At 62.0% G+C, this 18,725-nt stretch overlaps 2 protein-coding genes across 2 annotated transcripts; one reads left to right on the forward strand and one right to left on the reverse strand.

The window, feature by feature from the left end:
- Positions 1-1,840: 1,840 nt before the first annotated feature.
- On the forward strand, positions 1,841-14,055 carry MAMDC4 (MAM domain containing 4). Its single transcript, XM_030506677.1, has 29 exons — positions 1,841-2,011; positions 2,535-2,648; positions 2,838-3,011; positions 3,217-3,342; positions 3,596-3,741; positions 3,870-3,954; positions 4,177-4,305; positions 4,580-4,726; positions 4,877-4,956; positions 5,261-5,419; positions 6,002-6,086; positions 6,411-6,560; positions 6,630-6,743; positions 6,906-7,037; positions 7,647-7,777; positions 7,868-7,973; positions 8,277-8,393; positions 8,636-8,770; positions 8,846-8,976; positions 9,317-9,533; positions 10,563-10,694; positions 10,775-10,896; positions 10,991-11,081; positions 11,267-11,413; positions 11,691-11,825; positions 12,481-12,608; positions 12,832-12,946; positions 13,080-13,255; positions 13,777-14,055. Exons 1-29 carry the CDS (start codon positions 1,909-1,911, stop codon positions 13,822-13,824), a joined length of 3,675 nt encoding a protein of 1,224 aa, XP_030362537.1. The 5' UTR covers positions 1,841-1,908; the 3' UTR covers positions 13,825-14,055.
- A 1,011-nt stretch (positions 14,056-15,066) lies between these two features.
- EDF1 (endothelial differentiation related factor 1) lies at positions 15,067-18,460 on the reverse strand. Its single transcript, XM_030506699.1, has 5 exons — positions 18,298-18,460; positions 18,089-18,140; positions 16,886-17,046; positions 16,191-16,284; positions 15,067-15,633 (listed from the first exon to the last, which is right to left on the reverse strand). Exons 1-5 carry the CDS (start codon positions 18,373-18,375, stop codon positions 15,572-15,574), a joined length of 447 nt encoding a protein of 148 aa, XP_030362559.1. The 5' UTR covers positions 18,376-18,460; the 3' UTR covers positions 15,067-15,571.
- Positions 18,461-18,725: the final 265 nt, after the last annotated feature.

An 18,725-nucleotide genomic window follows, 5' to 3' on the forward strand; every position in this document is an offset into this window, starting at 1 on the left:
AACAGCTCTGCTGTGCCTACACTTGACCTCCTGCAAAGTGCTGACCATCTTCTCCATGCTGGGGTGAATGTTACACAACAGTCAGGAGTGCCCTGAACACTGGTGGCTGTTAGGTGGGGGCTGAGTGCCCTGCACTGGTCACATGGAGGAGCGCAGCTTGGAAGCACCTCTGGAGATGTCCAGTCCATCCCTTGCCCCAGCAGAGCCAGCTCCAGCCGGTTGCCTGGGGCTGTGGGTTTTGGGCATCTCCACAGCTCCAGACCCTACAGCCTGCTGTGGTTTTGATGGCCCTCACAGCAGAGGTTTTTCTTACATGGTATTTCATGTTCTCACTGTCTCTTGTCCTTTCACAGGGCACTCACTGCTTAGAAGAGGCTGCTCCTCTCTGCTCCCTCCTGTTAGGTCTTTATACACATGGGTGACATCCCCCTGTGCCTTCTCAAGTTTGGGCAGCTCCAGCTCTGTCCTCATGGGAAGCTCAGTCCCTTTATCATCATCACGGTCTGCTCCAGTATGCTCACATCTCTGTAGTGGGGGTCCTCAACATCCGCTTGTGCCTCCTCAGTGCAGAAGGGAGGGATCAGACCTGCTGGAGATGCTCCAGGAGGCCCGTGGCTGCTCTGCTTGAGCTCAGCTTGGTGCCCGTCAGGGCTCTGGACAGCCGGGGAAGGGCAGGGTTCCCGCCTGCAGGCGCTGCCAGTGCCGGGGCACAGGGCTAGGAGGGTGCAGGTACCGACCCCGCTCGTGCTGGGGGAAGGAGTGAACCCTGTGCTTTACTGCACCTGATGCAATCACCTGCAATCTGCTGTCCAAGGCCGTAGACAGGAGGGGAGAAACCTCCGCACTCAGCCTTCAGCAACGGGGGCCCAGCTCTGGGCACGGGGGCTGCAGCGGCGGCAGCAGGAGGCTCTGCTGGGGCTGAAGAAGAGGGCAATGGCTGGAGAGATGCTGCTGAGAGCCCGGGGAAGGGGCATTGCAGGCTGTTGCCAGGCTCTGCTGGCCAGGGCACCCTCCCAAAACAGCTTCTGCCCAAACGTGTGGCAGTGGGAGGCTGGCTCTGCCAGGCTGCTCTGCCTGGAGCGGGCAGGCTGAGTCCCCCGCTCCTGCCTGCCATCGGCAGGGCTGGGGTGCGCTAAGGCAGCTCAGCTGAGTGCTGGGACAGGCTGCAGGACACCATGGGATGTGTCCTGCCTGTCCCTGCCTCCCCTCCCAGCCTGCCCCAAACTTCTCGACACTTCGAGTTTTGTTCTGAATTCCAAGCTCCAACATTTTTAAGGCTAACTCCCTCCAGTCCTGTGCATCCCTGCCTGCTGTGGCTCACCACTGCCTGGCTGCATCATGCCCCATTCATATCTTTCCTGCCTTGGGGTTGCTCCTTGCACCCCATTCCCACCATCCTTCAGCACAACTGTCATCTCCGGCCACTCCCTGTCTTTCACCCAGAGGTTCTCCCTCTGCTCCTTATGCTATCATGTTTTAATTCCCTGTGGATAAACATGACACAGCCCAGCAGCTGGCACATTATGGCCCCCAGGCCCCTGGCAGAGGTGCCAGCTTCTCCCTCAGGGCTGGCAGCATCACTGGCTTGGTGGGAAGAAGTGGCCTTTTCCCTCTCTGAGCTGGTGTGTGCCAGCCAACCCCATCCTGGTCAGAGCAGCACCCAGCATCTTGTCCTGGTTGGAAAAGGGGGGCTGAAGAAGAGTGGTTCAATGGGGAGAAGCAGCCAAAGGTCTCTTGGGGCTGGATGAAGAGCTGCCCGTTCACCATCTGCGATGCTGTGGTGGTGCCGGGCAGCAGGACCACAGGTGACCTGTCCCAGCCCGGCCATAAACCCTGCTGCGGGGCTGGAAAGCAGATAACAGCGGGGCTGAAGTCCAGGGGAGCAGATTCCAGCCCTGGGCTCACAGCATGGCCTCCCCCACCAGCCCCGTGCCTCTCCCAGCTCCGTTTCACCGTCGCCGTGTCCTGGAGATGTCGGGGCAGAAGGTGCTCACCCTCCTGCTGCTGCTGGGTGAGCTCTGCTGCCGCGGGGGTGCTGCTGTGGGGAGGGAAGGGGCCCCCAGTGTGTGCTCCCATGGGGATCTCTGCTGCCCCAGCTTTAGGGGGCTGCGCTGCTTGGGGGGAGGCCGGGGCAGATGCAGCCCAGCAAAACCCTCCTCTGGGCTCCACTGACAGCCCAGGATTCTCCAGGGCGATGGCTGAGCTGGAGATCACTGGCTTTGGGCAGCGTGGGAAGGGAAATGCCCAGATTTCCTGTTCTTCCCAAAACAGGGGCTGAGGGGTGGGATATGCTCGGCTGGAGGGTCAGCGGGACCCAGGGATGTGTGGGAGCAGGGCTGACAGTGGGACATGGCAGAGCAGATGTGGAGCTGTGGGGCGCTGGTGGGTTCCTGCCCAAGGAATGGTGCCACTGAGAGCTCAGCGCTCCACAGCACGGTCCCAGGCTGGGAGCCCAGACCATGGTCCCCTGCAGGGCCCGTGTGCTGGCACCGCTGCTGCCCCTGCCCTCTGTAGTCCCGTTGTCTCTCCCACAGCCGGTTCCGTCCCCCCCGGCGGCTCCAGCGGTGCCCGCAGCTGCAGCAGCGTGGCCAAGGAGCGCTGCAACTTCATCTGCAACTGTGGCAACTGCTCCGACGAGGACCAGTGCGGTGGGTGCCCCCCCAGCCCCTGTCCCGCTCCGACTAATGGAGTGGGGGCGCTGTGGGTGCAGGACCCTGGGGTGGGTGCAGGCTTATGGGGCGGGTGCAGGTCCATGGGGCGGGTGCAGGACCCCGGGGTGGGTGCAGGTCCATGGGGTGGCCCCAGCCTTGCCCTGATGCCCCATCCACCTGCCCCAGGGTACCTGCAGGGCTCAGCAGCGCTGGGCACCTCCTTTACCTGTGACTTCGAGGACGATGCCTGTGGCTGGCAGGACGTGAGCACCTCAGTGTACAGATGGGTGCGGGGCCATGCCAACCTGGCCACATGGGGCACGGGGCCCCACTCGGATCACACCCTGGGCACCGACCTGGGTAAGCAGGAGCTGCTCGGGTGCTGAGCAGGCTCCAGCACCGCACCACGGGGCCATGGGTGTCCTGAAGCCAGGGTGGCAGGACACCCATCCTTGTAGGGTGCAGGGGATGCAGCAGACCCATGGTGGGCAGGAGCAGCACCAGCCTCAGCTCCAGTGCCATCCCATGGGGCTGCAGCCCCTGCTTTGCTCTCTGCTGTCCCCAGGGTGGTTCATGGTGACTGTGTCCCCTCCGGCAAAGACCACAGCCACGGCCTGGCTCAGGTCACCCATGATGCAGGAAGCAGCCGCCACATGCGAGATCAGGGCCTGGTACCACCTCTCGGGCAGCGGTGAGGGCCCCATGGTGGGCACAGGCAGGTCTTGGGGCACCAGGCACAGGGAAGCTATGATGGGGGCAGTGGGGAGGGATGGGGCCATCTGTCCCCATGGCAGGGACAGAGCCACCGGCACCTCAAGATGGGTCCTTGCCATCCCGCTCATCTCTATGCTCCACAAGCAGAGCTGACAGGACGCAGGCATCCCAGTTCTGGTTCCCAGGGGTACCCCAGGATGCCCATGACCACATCCTGGGTGTCCCCACAGTGCTCAACCAGACAGAGTGGCCAGTGCTGCGCCTGGCCATGGCACACACAGACGAGGTGGTGGAGCTGTGGCAGAGCCCTGGGCACGGAGGCGAGGGCTGGCACCAGCTGGTTGCGTACCCAGGCCAGGTGACAGGGGAGTTCCAGGTGAGGCAGGGCAGTGTCCAGCCCTGCGAGCTGGGCCGGCGGAACCACGTGATGCCCGGGCAGCCGAGGCCCCTCGGGCAGTTCAGGCTGATTCTCAGCTTGTGCCATCCCCATCCTCTCACTGGCAGCTCATCTTTTCCCTGACACAACCACCCATGAGTGGGGCAGAGCTGGCACTCGATGACATTGTCTTCAGGAACTGCGCCTTGCAGGGTGAGTCCCACATCCTCTGGGATGAGACATGAGCTGGGAACTGGTTTGGGCTTTGGTTTGGGAGCTCTCCTGCTGTGTCTTGGAGGTACCTTGTCCTGGCCAGGACATGGGCTGGGCAGCAAAGTCTGTCCCTCAAGTAACCCAGGGAGGACATGGGGGAGCCCAGATGTGCAGGGGTCCCTGTAGGCCAAGCCATCTGCTGACAGTGTCCCACCGCCCCAGAGCTGGGGCAGCAGGTCTGTGGGGCGGAGGAGAGCCGCTGCAGCCACGGCTCCTGCCTGGCACAGCACCGCTTCTGTGACGGCACTGATGACTGTGGGGACGGCTCGGATGAGGATCCAACGCAATGCAGTGAGCATGCCTGGCCCCAGGAGGGTTCCTGCCCACTGCCCCCACCAACCACACAGATGGGCTGAGGGTCTGCACTGATGGGGCAAAGCTGGGTCATGGGGCTGGCAGGGGTCACCCCAGATCTGCCCTATGGCAGTGCAGCCAGAGGGGCAAAATTCTCCCAAGGGCTTTCTGGAGGGGTGGCATCAGCCCAGCCCATTGCAGTGACCCCCCTGCTGTGGGGAAGGCTGGGACCCCACCCCTGGGTCACTCTGCCCTCCCTCCCTGCCCGCAGCATCCTTCGAGCTCTGCTCCTTCGAGCAGAACCTCTGCAGCTGGGAGGCAGAGGCCGGGCAGCCGGCGTGGGAGAGGAACACGAGCCTGAACCTGGGCACTGAGTACGGCTTCCCCACCCGGGACCACAGCAGTAGCAGCAGGGCAGGTACCTGGGCACCAGCACCCCAGGGGAGCCCCACCACAGGTCCATGGGGCATCGCTGGCACATTCCCTGGGCTCGGCTTCAGGCTGTGCCAGGAAAAGAGCATCTTGTACCCCCATGGTGCCACCAGTCCCTTCCTGGCATCTCCCACAGGGTTTTTCCTCCACGTGGGCAGCGCTGGCAGCACGGCACGGCTCAGCAGTGCCACTCTCCAGGCCACCAACTCCTGCTCTGTGAGTCACCTCTGGGGCCCCACACCACGGCCTGTGTGGGCACATGGGGCTGGGCTGCAGCTGACCCATTGCTGGCAATGGGCAGCAGGATTTTGGGGGTGGTTTGGATGGGCAGCAGGATTTTGGGGTAGTTTGGATGGGCAGCAGGATCTTGGGGGTGGTTTGGTGGCATCTCTGGTGCCTGTTGCCAGCTATGAGCTCCTCCAGCCCCACCTTTGGGAGCGTCCCCTGGCTATGCCAGGGGTGCAAGAAGCTGCCTCTGCCCTGGGGTATTGGGGTTTGCTCATCCCCTCCCTATCCCCAGCTCGTGCTATACTGTCACCTCCATGGCTCGGCCACCAGCAGCCTCAGCATCTCCTACATGACCAACTTCACCAAGTACTTGGTGAGGGAGAGGAGAGGGGACTTGGGCAGCCTCTGGGTCCGGGAGAGAGTGGACTTCAATGTGACGGACAGCTTTAAGGTGGGCAGGCACCTGTGGGATAGGGGGCACGGAGACACCCTCAGTAAGCACCCATGGGACCAGGGTTGAACTGGGAACCGGGCACCAGAACTGAGCCTCTGGTGCCAGTATGTGTCACCCTTATGTCCTTGTGCCCATACCTTCAAACCCCCTACCAGCCCCTCCAGCCCAGGGACCACCCTACTGGAGGGGATGTCTGCATCCCTCCCATGTCACCCCATGCCTTCAATGCTTCCTGTCTGCTGTCCCCTGTGGCCAAACACACAACCCATCCCTCTCCCAGACAGCCCTAGAGGGCACCCCAATGCACCCCAGCAGCACCTCTGGGCAGCCACAGGCCATGGTGGTGTGCATGGGCAGCATCATCACCCCAGGCCCACCATAGCCCTGCCAGCTCCCCTTCCAGCCTTCAGCATCACCATGCTGAGCCCATCCTCAGAGAAAGCACGGTCAGCCGGTCACACAAGTGGGGTTCCCCTGTCCACAGCTCCCCCGTGTCACCCTGTACCAGTGCCATCTCTGGGCCCCTCCATGCAGTGCCAGACCCCATGGTCATGGTGGTGGCGTGGTACTCCTCCACAGGTGCTGATCGAGGGGGTGGCTGGCAGCGCAGGGACCGTAGCTATCGATGACCTGATCCTGTCCCCGGGCTGCGTGCAGGAGCTGGGTGAGCCTGAGGGTCCCCGGCCCCGCTCTGGCAAGGCAGTATCCCCGGGTGCCTTGTGCCCACGGCACCATCCCCAAGGGACACACCACGGGGTCTGCTGTGGCAGTCACTTGTCACAGGTCCCACAGCCTGGTGTCCCTGTCCTGCGGCTGTGACACCCCATCTCCTGTGCCAAAATCTCCTGCCCGAGCCGTGCCGCACAGGGCAGCTGTCACGAGCCCTGGCAGCAGCAGGGCAGGGGTGGGGAACGGGGACCCGCGGCTGGCGGGGCGGCGCTGCCGCTGCTCTCACCGCTGCTCCCATCCCGGGGGATTTCTCCATCAGAGCAGCCCTCGACCGCGCTGCCGAGCCTGGGGGGAGCCGATCCCTGCGCGGCCGCGGAGGTGGCGTGTGACAGCGGCGAGTGCATCGCGGCGGAGCTGGGCTGCGACTTCGCCGCGACCTGCGCCGACGGCTCGGACGAGACGCGCTGCGGTGAGCGGCAGCCCGGGAGGCACGGCCGGGACACGGGTGCTGCGCGGGGCTGAGCCTGGGCTGTTGCAGGAGCAACCACGTTCGAGGAGGGGCCCGGGGGCTGGCACGACGTCAGTGTGGGGCGGCTGCGCTGGGAGCTGCAGAGAACCACCGAGCCCCAGCCCGCCGGCACCATCCTCACAGGTGAGGCTGCTCCTCCGCTGAGATGGAGCTCTCTGGTCCCCAGGGTGCAGGGACCTCCCGCTCCCACCAGCCACCACGGGACGGGTGGAGGTGATAGTGGACAGGGTGCTTGGTGGGTGCTGCCAGGGTAGGTGCAACCTCTCAGGGTGTTTCCATCCCCAGGGGCTTTCCTGACTGTCCAGGCAGGAGAAGGACAAATGGTGGCTGCTGCCAAGGCCCGCACGCCTCTGCTGGGCCCTTCCGGCCCTGCCTGTGCCATGGAGATGAGCTACCACATCAACAGCAGCACCCAAGGTAACCTCCTGCCTGCCCCGGTGTGCCTGGCCTGCACCCTGCCTGCATCTTGCCTGCACCCTACCTGCATCCTGCTTGCACCCTGCCTCCTGTCTGCCCCTCTGCCTGTCCCCTGCCTGCCCCTCTGCCTGCACCCTGCCTGCCCCTGCCTGCCTCTGCCTGCTCCCTGCCTGCACCCTGCCTGCTCCCTGCCTGCTCCCTGCCTGCACCCTGCCTGCTCCCTGCCTGCACCCTGCCTGCACCTGCCTGCCTCTGCCTGCTCCCTGCCTGCCCCTGCCTGCCTCTGCCTGCTCCCTGCCTGCACCCTGCCTGCACCTGCCTGCCTCTGCCTGCTCCCTGCCTGCCCCTGCCTGCCTCTGCCTGATCCCTGCCTGCACCCTGCCTGCCCCTGCCTGCCTCTGCCTGCTCCCTGCCCCCCCCAGCACAGGGCAGATCGCCCTGCCCCTTCCTGACTTTGCTGCCTCTCAGCCCTGCTCTGCCCCATCACACTGCCCTGGCGCCGCGGTGTCCCTGTCCCCTGTGTCTGCGGGCTGGGGGTGCTGGGGCTATGTAGGGCTCTGGTGGGGACGCTGCTGGTGCCCGCAGGCTCAGCACCACCTCTCATGCCAGGCTTCATCGCTGTCAGCATCGCGGATCACACCGCTGGCACCTCCCATGTGGCCTGGCACACGCAGGGACAGGGCAGCACAGCTGAGGGACACATCCACATCCTGCTGGGAGAGAGGAGCCGACCCTTCCAGGTGTTCTTGGAGCACAGGGACCAGCCTGGTCGGCTGCACAGGGCAGTGCCAGGCACCCCAGGCTCACTGCCACTGTCACATTCTCCCCAGGTTGAGCTGCTGGCACTGGTGGATCTGCAGGACTCAGCAAGCGCTGCCGTGGATAACGTGACATTTGTGCAGTGCCACCCTGACATGGTGCCACCAGCAGCCACGGGTACGGCCACGGGCACGTTGGCAGGGAGCAGCTGAGGGCAGGAGGGGACCCCCACCCACAGAGATGGAGGATGTTCCCATGGGGGCTGCCTGGTGACTGTCACCCTGTCCTCAGCCCAGGGACAGGACCACGGTGCAAAAGCTCTGGGGTAGGACTGAGCATACATCCTGCCCCCGGACACCTGCAAGGGTTGAATCTGGGGAGGGGGAAGGCAGGTAGAGGGAAAGGGACATTGGGACGACCTGTTTGCTTTTGGGGTGCCCTGTCCCTGCTCCCTCATCATTATCATCTCGCTTTGTCCAGAGCTGTCCTGCAACTTTGAGAGGGGCATGTGTGGCTGGTACCAGGATCAGTCCAGTGACTTCAAATGGGTCCGTGGCACAGGGCAAGGACAGGGCTCCGACCACACCACAGGCTCAGGTAAGGGGCTGGCTCCTCTCCCAGGGACCCTGGGAAGCCCAGGACACCCACAGCCTCCTGTCCCCAGCACTTGGATGTGCCCTGTGTGCTCCAAGCAGCCACATGCCTGTGGGGTGAGACCAACCAGGGGCAGCCTGGGGACACCTGGACACCAGGGTGTGAGTGATGCGGGTGCAGCTCCGAGCACCCGTGTCCATGTCTGTGTCTGTGTCCACTCCACCCTGGCTGTCCCGGACACTCAGGCTACTTCCTGGCTGCGGACCCCTCTGCGCCATGGAGCCGTGGGGAGCGGGCGCAGCTCGTCACATACCCACAGGAGCCCGCTGCCACCGCGCACTGCCTGTCCTTCTGGTACCGCCTGGCTGGCCCGCAGATTGGTACGCAGCCTCCTCCCCTGCTACAGCCGGGTCCTGCGGGCGCAGGATGGCTGCTCTATGCTCCCCTCATTACAGGCACCCTGAACCTCAAGCTGTGGCTGGAGGGAGCAGAGGAGACAGTGCTCTGGACCCAGCGGGGCACCCAGGGCAGTGTCTGGCACCGAGGACGGGCCACCCTGCCTGCTACAGGCCAGCATCAGTACCGGGTGAGGACTGGGCACCCCCATGCCCCCGGGTACTGGTGGGGCTCAGTCCATCTGACGGGGCTGTGTTGGGGTTTGGTCCATCTGACGGGCCTGTGTTGGAGTCAGTCCATCTGATGGGGCTGTGTTGGAGTCAGTCCATCTGATGAGGCTGTGCTGGGGTTCAGTCCATCTGATGGGGCTGTGTTGGGGTCAGTCCATCTGATGAGGCTGTGTTGGGGTTCAGTCCATCTGATGAGGCTGTGTTGGGGTTCGGTCCATCTGACGGGGCTGTGTTGGGCTCAGTCCATCTGACGGGGCTGTGTTGGGGTTCGGTCCATCTGACAGGGTTGTCTTGGCACAGGTGGCTTTTGAGGCCCTGCGGGATGGGTTCCTGGGGGACGTGGCACTGGACGACCTGGCCCTGACAGTGGGACCCTGTGGGGCTGAGCTCTCCTGCTCCTTCGAGGCAGACACCTGCGGGCTGGTGAGCAGCGGGCAGCAGGAGTGGCTGCGGCAGAGCAATGGCACGGGCACCACTGCCGGGCCCCCGGCTGACCACACCACCGGCACTGCAGCAGGTACCGGCACCACGGCTTCCTGGGGAGCCCTGCTGCCTGTCCTGAGCGCCCTGCCTGCCCTGAGCACCCTGCCTGTCCAGAGAGCCCTGCCTGCCCTGAGCGCCCTGCCTGTCCAGAACGCCCTGCCTGTCCTGAGCACCCTGCCTGTCCAGAGCACTCTGTCTGCCCTGAGCACCCTGCCTGTCCTGAGCGCCCTGCCTGTCCTGTGCCCTGCCTGCCCTGAGCACCCTGCCCATCCTGAGCGCCCTGCCTGCCCTGAGCGCCCTGCCTGTCCTGTGCCCTGCCTGTCCCGAGTGCCCTGCCTGCCCTCCCTGCCTGTCCTGAGCACCCTGCCTGCCCCGACTGCCCTGCCTGTCCTGAGTGCCTTGCCTGCTCGAAGTGCCCTGCCTGCCCTGTGCCCTGCCTGCCCTTTCTCTCCTGCCTATCATCTGCCTTGTGTCCTGCCTGCCCAGGATGTGCAGAGGGAATTACTGGGCTCCTCAGTACAAGACAGACAAGGAGCTGCTGGAGTGGGTCCAGCAGAGACTAACCAGAATGCTCAGGGGTTTGGGGCATCTCTCTTGTGAGGAAAGACTGCGGGAGCTGGGCATGGTTAGTCTGGAGAAGAGCAGCCTGAGAGGGGATCTCATCAATGTAGCTCAGTATCTCAAAAATGGGTGCCAGCAGGATGGTGTCAGACTCTTTTCAATGGTGCCCAGTGACAGGACAAGGAGCAACAGCCATAAACTAACACACAACAAGTTTCACCTCAACATGAGGAAGAAGTTCTTTCCATTAAGGTTGTCAGAGCACTGGCACAGGCTGCCCAGGGGGGTTGTGGAGTCTCTCTCTCTGGAGACATCCAAAACCCTCCTGGGCACATTCCTGTATGACCTGCCCTGGCAGGGGGTTGCACTGAATGATGTACAGAGAGAGACCCTAATGATGCTGTGATCCTGTATGGGGCTCCCCAAGCCAGGGGAGATCCCCAGCCCCAGTGGTACCCTGGTGCCAGTTGAAGAGTCACAACATGGGGCTTCTCTCCTACAGGCCATTACCTGGTGGTGAGCACAGGCTCCCTGCCCGCAGGGCATGTGGCTGCCCTCACCTCCCAGCCCTACCAGCCCTTGGCGCCTGCCCAGTGCCTGGCCTTCTGGTACCAGCTGAGTGCCAGCGCCCCAGGTGAGCACTGGGACCCTGGGGACACCTCGGGATGGGGGGATCCCGCACAGACCCTGCCTCATGGTAGGTACCCTGGGCAGGCTCCCTCAGGGTCTTTGTGGAGCAGAGCGGGGTGTGGAGGAGGGTGCTGGCAGTGAGCAGCGCGGAGGGGGACACCTGGCACCGTGGCCATGCCACTGTGGAAGCAGATGAGGACTGGCAGGTGAGATGGGGCAGGGTGCTGGGCACTTCGTGGCGGGGAGGGGGACGGGGGGCACATGGCAGCCCCTGCCCCCTGTACCCCTGCCCACCCACAGGTGATGTTCGAGGCAGTGGGACCTGGGGGTGACCACGGGTACATCGCGCTGGATGATCTGCACGTGTCGGATGGAGCCTGCCCTGAGCCAGGTGAGAGGGGTGTGGGGCACCCATGGGGGCATGCAGCCATGGGGATGGGGACACCCAGCTCCTGCCCTCAGCTTGGCCTGGCCCGAAGCCAGAGTGGTGGGGAGGGGTCTTGGGGTGTTGTCCCCCCCGGCTGCTGTCTCCCTCCATGCAGTGGATGCATCACAGCCCCCCCCCTTCTCTCCCAGCATCCTGTGACTTCGAGTGGGACATGTGTGGCTGGAGCAGCCCCGCAGACCCCCGCCTGCACAGCTTTGCCTGGGGCTGGAAGAGTGGGGTCCCCCTTACCAAGTACCCTGGCCCTGAGCAGGATCACACCCTGGGCACAAGGAATGGTAGGAGACATGCGTCCTCCTGGGGCACCCTGGCATGGCTGGAATGAGGAAGAGGAGCTGGGGATGGATAGGGTCACCCCAAATGTCCCCCCACTATGTCAAGAGGGTCTGGTTCCACAGCATCCAGGTCCCCTCTTCGCCCTCTTCTGTCCCACACACAGTGAGGAGCAGAGCTGGGGGGTGCAATCCTCTGGGCATTGCCCTGGGCACTCAGGGGGGGACGTGTGGCGGGGGCTGCAGCACTGGAGGACGCCCTGTGCTGTCTCTGCCCATTCAGGTCACTACGTGCACTTCGACACCAGTGTGCTGGGCCCAGGAGGCACCACTGCCCTGCTGGAGAGCCAGCCTCTGCCTGCTGCTGCCGACTCCTGCCTGCAGTTCTGGTACTACATGGACATCCCAGAGCACCTCTGTAAGCACAGGGAGGAGGTGCTGCCCCTGCGCAGGGTGTCCTGAGCCCAGATGGGAGCAGGGGGCTTGGTCAGGGCGTGCAAACCCTGTTCCACCCATAGGACCAGGCTGAGAACATTGGGGCTTTCCAGCCTGGAGAGGAGAAGCTGTGTGGAGACCTCAGAGACCTTTCAGAGTCTGAAGGGGGCTACAAGGATGCTGGAGAGGGACTCTTCATCAGGGACTGTAGTGATAGGACAAGGGGTGATGGGTTCAAACTGAAACAGGGGAGATTGAGATGAGCTCTTAGGCAGAAGCTCTTCCCTGTGAGGGTGCTGAGGTGCTGGCACAGGGTGCCCAGAGAAGCTGTGGCTGCCCCATCCCTGGCAGTGTTCAAGGCCAGGTTGGACACAGGGGCTTGGAGCAACCTGCTCTAGTGGAAGGTGTCCCTGCCCATGGCAGGGGGTTGGAACTGGAGGAGCTTTAATATTCCTTCCAACACAAACCATTCCATGATTCAATGACCATGGACACTCTGGTTCAGCCCTAGCAGAGAAGTGGGGATGCCCATTCCCACAGGGTGCTGCCATCCCAGTGGAGAACATCACAGCCCGGGAAGCCCAGTGGCTCTCTGGGGCTCTGGGTTGATGCCAGGCCCCCTGTTCCCTGCACTGCAGCCAGCGGGGAGCTGCGGGTGGTGCTGCAGAGCACGGCGGGGCAGCGCACGCTGTGGAGCGCGGTAGGGCACCAGGGCTGGAGCTGGCAGAGCGGAGCGGTGTCTGTGCAGAGCCCCAGTGCCTTCCAGGTGAGCGGGGCTGCCCGGGGTGCAGGGTGCTGTGTGGGCGCAGGGTGCTGTGGAGGGTGCAGAGTGCCATATGGGGTGCAAGGTGCTGTATGGGGTGCAGGGTGCTGTGAAGGGTGCAGGGTGCCATATGACGTGCAAGGTGCTGTGTGGGTGCAGCGTGCTGTTGGGGGTGCAGGGTGCCCTCCCCATGCAGCAGCCCCCCCAGACCCCGTCTTCCCCGCAGATCATCTTTGAGGTGACCACACGGAGGTGGCCGATGGAAGGGACGGTGGCACTGGATGACATCGTTTACAGCGCCGGGGCGAGCTGCCATTCCAGCCCGGAGATGCCAGAGCAAGGTGTGGGAATGACTGTGTCTGTGAAGGTGCATTCAGCGCTGCTGAGGGCGCTGTGCTCGGGGCGCTGTGCTCGGGGCGCTGCGCTCGGGCTCGCTGGAGCCAGCTCCCCCGGCAGCATCTCCTCCCCTTGCAGATCGCTCCCCCGGCAGCTTTGTGGCGGAGGCGGTGGTCGGTGTCCTCTTGGCCATCATCATCTTGGCGGTGGCGGCTGCCGGCGGCTGGTGCTGGGTGAAGCGGCGCGGGCCGCCGGGCGCGCCGCCGGCGGAGGGCAGCTCCCCGCAGGGCTTCGACAACATCACCTTCCGAGACGTAAGGGCAGGGGAGGGTTTTCCCGCTTGTCCCAACCTCGCCAAAAGCTCCGCTGGTGCCGCGAGCCCCGCGCGCCTGCGCTCCGCCAGCACAGCGGGAAGTGCAAGGGACTCTGCCCCTTATCTGCTCGCTGCACAGGAGTGACCTGAGCTCTGGGATTGACCCAGAAGTGGTGCTGCCGCCGCCAGGCAGCTGCTGCGGAAAGAGCTGAGGCTGCTCTTCGTGCCCAGGCCCTGCAGGGAGCAGATCCTGCAGACGCGGCTCATCCTCTTAAACCAGCAGCTCAGAGCCCTGAGAGGCAGCTTGAGCTGCAGTTTGATTCGGTGCCATGGAGTCCACAGCAGAGCCACCAGCCCCAAGACGGACCTCTAAAGAGGCTTGGAGCCCCCCGGGGGGGAGGGGGGGTCCTCTGCTGGGGTCACGGGTGGCTGGGAGGCAGGTTCTCTTCTCTGCAGCCTGGAAGAAGTCCTTGTATTCCTAATGAGCTGGTTATAACTGACTCCCTTCTCCTTTCTCGACAGGACAAGGTCATTATATCTCCCATGCCGAAAGAGGGGGATGACAATTGAAATCAGGAGCCAGCAGCAGTAGTTGCCTACTCACGCTGCAAGGCACAAGCTGAGCAGAGCATCCCTCCAGCAGCACCTCACACTCCAGCAGCTGCCTCCAGCGCTCAGCATCCCACAGCAGGGGCCGGCTGCAGGTGCCCACGCCAGGGTGCCAGCCCCGTGCAGGGACCTGCCGCTGCCTCCCCACCTCCAAAGCATTCTTTGTCTTTTCTAACATGAACATTCTGTGCCAACACATGGTGATGTGCCCGTGCTTTGGTGGGTGCCCTCACCAGGAGCTCCTCGCAGGGGCCGCCCTCATCTGAGCAGTGGAAAGGTTCGAAGCACACAGTCCCTGCCAGGCCAGGGCAGTACAGATCAGGGAGGCTGCCTGGGGCACAAGCCCCTTCCCACACTCAAGAGCTCCCAGGGCAGTGAGCTGCTTCTGCTGGTGTTGGAGGTGGAGGTTTAGGGAGGGTGGAGAGGTGGCCAGGGGGCAGAGAGCAGCACTGGGGCACCACACACCATACCTGAGGGCAGCCCTAACCCTGCTGTATGGGTGCCCACCTCTCACCAGGCCCCTGCACCCAGGACCCCTTTCTTCCTGCCCCAGCTTTCAGAACTGTATTTAATCCTGTGCAAGCCCTGAGCAGCTCCCAGCCAGACCTGCCACTCACATACGGCAGCTCCCAGACCAGTTCAGCCCACTGGGGATCCTGCTCTCTTCAGCCCCAGAGCTTGTCCAGAGAGGATTGGGGCATCCTGCTTCCCCACTCTGCGACCAAAGCCTGTTCTTCCTCTCACCCTTCAGCTCTGTCCCACTTAGGTTGTGCCATAGCCACATCAAGCAGCATCCCTACAGTTCCATTACTGCCCTGTCCCAGCAGTGACATGCAGGAAGGAGCTCCCAGCAAGCTGGGCTGCTAGGAGCTGGGGAACTGAGGCGACAGGTAGGGAGGGTTCAGACCTCCTAGTGCCCAACTGAGCAGCTCCACATCCGCCTCACTCTGCAGAGCTCCAGACTCACCTCTGCACCAGATCAAACCACAGGATTGATTTCATCTCTGGGCTGCGAGCCAGAGCTGCAGTCCTCCCCGGCAGGGAGGGGAGCAGCACGGGGAAGGCTGTGACAGCACCGCCTGTTCCCCCAGACACTCCAGGTGTTCCCATTAATTACACTTCCAGAAGGAAGAGGGTGCTGCGGCTCCAGTCACACCCAACCCAAATTCACTACGAGCTGGTAAACACGCAGCAACTGCCCTGTGCAACTGAAGGGTATCAAACTTTATTATAGATCTCTTTAAAACAGGCTGGAAGGAACAAACAGAAATGTCATTGCGATGCAGTGACTGAGGCGTCACTTCAGATGCAGACACTGGGCAAGCCCCAACTCTCCCACATTATTTATATATAAGATACCCCACCCGCCCCCAAATTGTTCCAATTAAATGATTGCATTTCATACCAGCCCAAGTGCCTTAACATTAGCACTAAACACCAAGACGCACATGGGTTCTGGCAAATCAGATGCTGTATTTTGGGGGGTTTAGTTCCTCAATCTCTGGAAAGGAGGAAGGAAAAACACAATCAGGAGAATCGCTTCTTTAAGGTTGCTTTTTTACAGCAGGTACAGATTCGGCAGATTTCCCCCCAGAAGCAAGTCTGAAACCCTCTTGTTCAGCTTGGCAATATGAAGAGAGCTCCTGGTGGTCAAGGAGAACCAGCCAGACGAGATCAGTCTGAACGAACTGATTTCGAGGCTTTGTTGTCATTTCCCTTTGGGGCCGGTTTCCAGTGGTTTTCCAATATCCTTCCCACGCAGTTTAAGGCCTGGAACAAGACAAAGGAGATGACCACCATCAGCTGCCATCAGCACTCCATCATTCACCTAATAACTTTATGTCCTCACATGTTTGCTATACAGAAGAGAACATCCAAGAATGAGTGCAGGGGACCCAGAGGGAGGGAGAATCCTACTTTAGATTCTAGGAGCACCAGGAGCTCAAAGCTCCAACTCTTGTTTGTGCATTATCTTCCTAGAATATGGTATCTGAATCAGCCTAGGAGAGTGACGTCAACACTAGTGCCTGCAAGATACTTCCCCAAGTATCATCGTCAGGCCTTGAAGGGTCTCAGCATCTCTCTGATTTTGGGTGCAAAGCAAACAGGGGTGGTCCCCAGGGCACGGTCCCACACATGAAGATTGATGAAGAACAAGAGCTCCAAGTTCTAGTTTCAGGCAGCAGACCCAGGTTTTACCAGAACAAAGCTGCACCCACAGTAACCAGCAGCCAGCGACTGTTCCTGACATGGAAATAACTTAAACCAGAACACCGCTCTTAGGCACTGAACCTGTGCCATGTATTTTGTTTCCTTTCTCCACTTACGAATGGCTCTCTCAATCTTGCCCATGACCTGGTTGTTGGGGATGGCTCGTCCCGACTCGTAGTCAGCGATAACTTGCGGCTTTTCATTGATTTTCTACAACAAGAGGCTGAGTCTCAAACAGTGGCTCCACACACTGAACCCCTCAGCACAGCCCCGCGCTGCTCACACACATAACAACAGCCTCAAATTATGCCAGGATCAGAAGACAAAGCCCTACTTCCAGGCTCACTCCACCACCATTACTGCCTCCCTCCCCTATTTGGGTGTCACAGCAGTGGTGACACCCATCCTGGACAGGCTGCTACTTCCCTCAGCCTCCCGGGAGGAGTAGGAACACTCCACACTGCTGTTCCTTAAGGCAGCAGTGGGCTTCTGAATGCTGTGTCAGGCCCAGATGGTACCAACAAACCCACATGTCACTGCTGAGATGATGGTAGACGGGCAAAACAAAGCCTCTCACCAGCTCACCAGCCGCAGCAATGCTCCATCTCCAAGCACTGCTCAAGGGCTGCACAACCCCTGAACCATTCCCATTGTAACTAACTCTGCCTGGAGAGCAGACACCAGAGATGCCACATTCACCAAACTTCCTGCTCAGGATACCACCCCCCTGCAGCTCCCATGAGGAGACAGGAAGAGCGTCTACCTTCACCTAAAGCTGCGTAGGGAGAGCGGGAGCAGGGACTGTACTCACGGTGGCCAAATCCTTCTGGGTCATGCCCTTGCTCTGCCGGCCTTGCTGGATCACTTTGCCCACCTCCAGGGGAACTCTGTCATGGTGCAGCTCTTCTGTCTCCCGGTCGAGCTTGGCTGTGTTCTTTGTAATGAAGTGTTGTTTGTTCTGGCCTGCTGCCCCTATCACCCAAAGCAAGAACAAACCAAACCAAAACAAACCAAGGACAAACAAAACAAGGCTCAGGCTGTGTCAAACAGTATCAAGGTACTTCTAAGTGCTCAGCTGCTCAACATCCCAGGGAGCTTTCAAGATTTCAATGTGCCAACATCAGCACGGATCCCAGCCAGATCCTGCCCATCAAAGAACCCCTTATCTTAATCCATTTAATGCTGGTGTCTAAACACAGCCCCGCAGAGCCCTCCCCCTTCTCCATTTCCCATCTGAGCGTCACTGCAGACAGCCAAGATCTCGCTTTGGCTTGGAGATTTATCATTCAACTTCGGTCCAGACACATGTTTGTGCTACAGCGTGTGGGGGGTAATATCTGAACTCAAACAGGGTTTGCTCAGGTATAAGGCAGCACCAAGAGTTAGCTTTTAATAATTTTCTGATGTCTTCTATAAGTAAACTCTAACTACCCAGCTCCATTGGAGGCCTGAGGTTCACAACATGCTCTTTGGTTTCCCTCGTCACAGTTTGAATCTTTTCTCCCACATTACTCTCTGACGTTCAGTCTCTTGATAAAATTGACTAAACCTCCTTTGAGGATCATCTGTTTATTTATTTCCCACCATCCTGATCTCATCCCTACGGTGAGAGATCCTGAGAACTTACAGCACAGGAATCGGGGTATTTTTAAAGACCAATGCCACAGAAGAGGCAGCGGTTAAACCCTCGGGCAAACACCATTAACACGAGAAATAAGCTGCAGAAATGGGGAGTTCTGTGACCGTGAAAGATTCCCCAGGATCTGTGCTCATCTCTGGGCAACGAGAACCCCGGCCCCGGCTACAGCGAGCGCTCCCCGCGGCGCCGGGCAGGGCTCGGGGCTACGCGGCGCCGGCTGGGACGAGCCCTGGCTCAGCTGGGGGGTGCTGCTTCCGTCCGCCGCTGCGGGAGCCTCCAGCACCGCCTCAGCTCCCGCCGCGGAGACGGCCCCCCCCGGGCCGGGCTCCCCGGGCTGCCTCCGCCGCTCCGCGGAGCCACCCGCGCGATACCCACACTTCTTGGAGGTCTCCACGTCCTCCCCGCGCCGCTGGGCCGCCAGGATCGCCTGGGGAGAGGAGAGGTGCCGGGTGAGCGCCCCGCCGCCGGAGCCATCCCCTGCGCGGCCGCCGGGCCCCGGCCGCCGGCTCGCCCCGGCCTGGCCGCCGCTGTGCGCGGGCCCCGGCTCCAGGCTCGCCCCGCGCCGCCCCGCCCCGCCCGCTGACCTGCTTGGACTTGGCCTGGGCCGCGCTGGGCCCCTTCTTGCGCAGCACCGTGACCGTGTCCCAGTCGCTCTCCGCCATGGCACCGGCACGACCCCGCCCGCGGCCGCGCCCGCCGCTCAGCGGCGCAGCCCAACGCCCGCCCCCGGGAGGCGGGGTCTGACGCTGCGCACGCCGATAGGGAGGCGAGCCCGTCCTTCAAGGAGCGACGGCCTCTCATTGGAGGAGAGAGGGGCGCTCGCAGTGGGCGGAGCTTCGGGGCCTCAGCGGACTCAGCGGTATAATGGCGATCCGGGTGTGACGCAGTTGTACGCAATAGGCTCAGGAACATAGCAATCAACCTCCTCCCTCTCCTATTGGCTGGCATACACGCCAGGCTGGAGGCGGGCGGGCTCGCGCTGTGCACTCTGATAGGCTGCTCCGGCTGCCGA

The sequence above is a fragment of the Strigops habroptila genome, chromosome 15 (assembly GCF_004027225.2).
Source record: "Strigops habroptila isolate Jane chromosome 15, bStrHab1.2.pri, whole genome shotgun sequence".
In the NCBI taxonomy this organism is placed as follows: Eukaryota; Metazoa; Chordata; class Aves; order Psittaciformes; family Psittacidae; genus Strigops; species Strigops habroptila.